Consider the following 4,891-nt stretch of genomic DNA (forward strand, 5'->3'; position numbering starts at 1 on the left):
CTCCCGCGATCGCCGAAAGACTCTTGGGCACAGTGTAGATCGCGATAAAGTGAGCAAGTGATCGGTACGCGTGAGCAAGTACAAGACGGTTTTTGAGAAGGGTTACACGCCAAATTGGACCACCGAGGTGTTTACAATCGTTAAGCTGCAACGTACCAATCCTGTAACCTATCTACTGGAGGACTATCGCGGAAAATCCGTCGTTGGAGCGTTCTATGAGCACGAATCGCATCGCGCTACTCATCCAGACGTGTATCTCGTGGAGAAAGTACTGCGCTGGAAGGGAGACAAGGTGTACGTCAAGTGGTTGGGATTCGATGGATCGTACAATTCATGGATACACAAAAACAATGTCATTTGATAAAATTTTCATTCATATATTTTGTATAGATATAACAAATATATCAATATAAGTATATAATCGTATAAAATATATTTATTATCCCTTCCATCTTCGTTTTGGAGTACACAGATATAAAATACGTATATAAATGTATGATACATGAAATGAAAAAAGTTATAGTAATACGTAATAAATGGTAATACATAAAACATAATAGTAATACTTATATAAAAGTAAAAAACATGCATGAAGAAATTATAATTATAATGATAATACATAATAGTAATACATATACACTGTATGAAAATATAAAAAAAAAATGCAGAAAAACATACACGAAGTACAATTAAAGTACGTAAGAAAATTGTAATACATAAAGCATAATAGTAACACATAAAGCACAATAGTAATACATAAAGCATAATAGTAATACATATTCACTGTATGAAAAAAATATAAAAAATCTTGAAAAAAACATACGCAAAATACAAATTAGAATAATACATAAGAAAATTGTAATACATAAAGCAAAATAGTAATACATATTCAGTGTATGGAAGTATAAAAAAATGTATAAACATAATAGTAATATAAATGTTGATACATATTGTGGCAGGCACTGAACGCCAGACGAACGCGGACCCGCCGCACTGCCTGAAGCGCACGCGAGCACACCTGCGAAGTTTCTCGCAAGTGCTTGCGACGCGCGAATTACAGGTACCGCGGCCTCACCCCCAGGGGGCTGGCGAGACAAACGCGGGCTAGCGCTCAAGATCCGCCCGGCGGGGGATATAAGCCCGCCGAAACAGCGACAATTCGCTCAGTGCCCACCGTTCTCGCTACACGCCTACAGTGCAGTGCAGAATACAGACAGCAAACTGAAGAGGCAGAGGACTAGGCCCGGCAGAGTGCCAGCTGGACCAGTACAGCGGCAGCATCAGTCTCAGCAGCAACAGCCTACGGAGCAGCCATCGCAGCAGCAGCCTCCGCCGCAGCAACAGCAGCAGCAGCCTCCGCCGCTGCAGCAGCAGCAGACACCGCCGCACCACCAATGGACGCCATAGCGCGGCAGGGCTACCAGACGACGCGGAGCCACCAGCAGCAGGAGCAGGGGACGAGGTACGCGAGCGCCACCGGACACCCCAAGGTCACCATCACCTACACCTTGGCGGCTGGTGCCCTTGGAGATCTCGCCGCAACGCCGGAGGCTCACCCGTCCACCGAGGGCCCTCGTCAGCACCTGGGACAGCAGGCTGCGCAGACCGACGTCGCCCTGTTATCTGACGGCACCGGCGGCCCTCTCACCGTTGGCAACAACACCGCCAGCAGCTGTGTCCCCGTCACCGGAGACTCCACCGCGACTCTCGACGGGCACGCAGACGACAAGGGACGACTGGGAGACGCCTCCTGGGACGCGCCGGCAGCCCCCGTCGCCGCACACGCCGCCGGGAACACCACCGGCCTGGAGGGCGCCCGACCATAATAACAATCAACCTTGGGGGCCAACGAAGAAGACGCGCTGCCTGCCGGAGATAGAATACAGGGAGCGACTGACGGCGTAATCCGCGCCGCATCAAACGGCCCTTTTCAGGGCCACACAAAGTACTCACAATCGGCCCTTTTCAGGGCCACCAAATACTCTGTAAATACTAGTGTAAAATATACTGCACATAGAACGGACATACTTTCTGGTCATTTGTAAGAGCCCGATGGAAGAGACCTCCTAAGATTAGTTATCGACGCGGCAGAGAGGCCGATGGCGACGGCCGCTGCATTGTAACAGAATAAGCACGACTAACACTCGACCACACATATAAATTACAAAGGTATCCGCCAATGTCCCCACGGTAACGTCTCCGTCGAGTCCGGTACGACGTATCGTTTGTCATCGTATGGACTCAGAGCGATTTTCGATTCGGATATCGTGTATACCTCGTGCAGTTTAGATCTTATACACGATTGACGACGAGTGATTTCAATCTCTTCGTTCAAACACCGCGTGTAATCGTCGAACGTTATCGTTCGCGCTACGACGTTACTCTTTACGCCTTTCGCTTTTTTAGTGTCCTTATTACCATCCACTCTCACTGCGTACATCTTCGCTCTGAGACCAACGAATTCGGTTATTATCGCAACATTATTTTCGTCCTTCATCAGACCTGGTACCTTTTTGTACGCGAGAGGCATACCGTACGCGTTATCTGTCGGATAATCGCTCGTGTCGAATCTAGCGATATCGCGTTTCATAGTCTCGTAAACGTCCTCGCACTCGACGCGGTATATAAGACTGTCTGTGTCGGTGTACATAATTTTACATTTGTCACGAAACAGTGGTAACATATACTCGTGAAATTCGTACAAGCAGACTTTCGATATGTCGAGTATACACATGCCCACGTAAATCGGCTTATCGAACTTCACCTCGAGTTTGCGCAGTTCGACGGCGATTAGATTCTCCGCAAAGATGCTGCGACTGTGAAAATTCGGTTTCGCGATCATTGCCTCCGCGCCATATCGTCCATCCCATTTCGTTACTAATTTTACATCTACATGGTTGCGTACATTCTCCATGGTCTTGCCGAATACCGCGTTGTTCATTAGTTTATACAAATTTTTTTCGAAATCGTTTTTCGCGCGCATTCTAAATTGTGAATTAAGTTCAATGTACTCGCGGAGCCATGGAGATTGAGTAAATTGTAGTATTCGATGAATCTTTGTTACGCGAAGACCGTGACGAGTACATTGTTGCAAGTTTCGGTAGTGGATGATGTAACGCTGTTTTTCGTACAGCGTCGCTAGAAGTTTATCCTCGCGCTTGCCGGGCGGCTTATCGCGCGTCGGGCAGAAAGGCAGGTCAATGTGTTGATCGTTCAGATGCTGCGGATACTCGAGATCGACTTCGAGAATGTAACCGGTGGGCGAATCCGGAGCTATCGCGCGCGCGTCAAAGTTCACAACATCTTTGATCCATCGAAATTCAGCGTATGGCAATGGTTGACACATGGCCCACCCGTATAAATTGTTAACGTCGTAGTACATCAAGTATGATGATGGTTTCGATGAGTCATACGAACACATGTACTTGTTATTAGCCTGCGTGTATCTACCGGAACATTGACTGAGGCCACCACGTATACCGCGCTCGATAAACATGACCATATCGATGTCGGAGAGCAACTCAAATCTTACGCGGGTATATTTTAGCATTGCGTCCCACGTGAAACCAGGCAAGGTTGTAATAATGATGGGATCGAAACCGTAACCCGCTACACAACTTTCACGAAAATTTTCGAAAATGTCAGCCAATAACAAGACATCTGTTTTCAAGTACAGATCACTGTACTCGCCGAACGTTCGGATGGAAAATCGCTGCCATACGTTCACGGCGTGAGCGTAATCGCTCTCAGATACTGTATCGCTCATCAACAAACTTTAAATTATTCGCGAGGTGGTAAGCATCGCTCATTTAATTTGTCGACGCAGTCAACGTACCCGTACTCGTACGGGAATACGCCTTTTCGCGTGAGTAATTCAAATTCTTCGTCCGATAATGTTGGAAATTTGGAACGTACGATTTTTAATTTGTCTCTGCTTAGAAACGACGCCAATTTATCGAGGCTTGTACTGAGAAATTTATAGAAATCAATAAACCTTAATTTTACGCAAATTTTTTCGACATGTTTCGTGAACGAAATATATTTTTCTTTGGTTATCGGTAGTATATCTACATGTCCGTCGTACGCGGTAGCTATTTCTTTAATTATAAAGTGCGCGTCGTACCCCGACAAGTTGTGAAATACAACTGGAATATTAAATGAATTTTTATGATTAAGATTACAATTTGAATGTGCTGGACCGCGGTATCTACCGGTTAAGTGGCAATGATCGAGGACCCGCGTATCGTCCCGCGCGAACGGCTTCTCACAAATATGACAACGCGTCGCGCTGCGGTACACCTCCCATTGCTGCTTAGATAAAGCTTCCATGGGCACGTTGGCGGATATAATATCTTTGACGCGATGCGCCAAATCATTGAGCTGTCGCGCGAACCATGCTATACAGTTTTTGTCGCGACGGAACTGATATGCTGATAACGTGTCATCGTACGAACATCGCATGTAGTATCCTATACTAAATACCTCGTGCCGCTGATACTCGTACGACGACGCGTCTTCCTTGTTGGGCTCCGTCTTTCGCAGGACGCACTCCAAGTCGGGGTATACTACGAACGGTACGCGTTCCCGGTTACAGTGGTTGCCAAATTGAAGCCACCTGTCTTTCTCGCTCGGCAGTCGGATGGCGCAGTCGTTCATCTTCTGGCAGTCCACTTCCTGCGTCTGCAATTTTTGGCCCGAGCCAAAATAATGTAGGTACCTGTAAATAAAAAAAAACGAAAAAATTATTGCTATTGCAATTATTTTTTTTTTATTAGTGTTACGTCCTGACGACTCCACGATTCTTTTCTTTCGTGGAGAGAACTTATTTCTCAATTGCGAATCACTCGCAGTTCCATGCATGCAATCCTTAAGGTATCAGAGAGTCTATTAG

The 4,891-nt window shown here is 46.3% G+C and overlaps 1 protein-coding gene across 1 annotated transcript in view; it reads left to right on the top strand.

Annotated features, from left to right (window-relative positions):
* The window catches only part of LOC108768557 (glutenin, low molecular weight subunit-like), a 3,818-nt gene extending 2,411 nt beyond the window's left edge, over window positions 1–1,407 (top strand). Inside the window, exon 2 of the mRNA XM_018519024.1 lies at window positions 1,061–1,407. Within this exon, the coding sequence (XP_018374526.1) occupies window positions 1,061–1,407 (347 nt within the window). The remainder of the gene's footprint in view (window positions 1–1,060) is intronic.
* Window positions 1,408–4,891: the final 3,484 nt, after the last annotated feature.

Source organism: Trachymyrmex cornetzi, unplaced genomic scaffold (assembly GCF_001594075.2).
Source record: "Trachymyrmex cornetzi isolate Tcor2-1 unplaced genomic scaffold, Tcor1.1 scaffold807, whole genome shotgun sequence".
NCBI classification, from domain to species: Eukaryota; Metazoa; Arthropoda; class Insecta; order Hymenoptera; family Formicidae; genus Trachymyrmex; species Trachymyrmex cornetzi.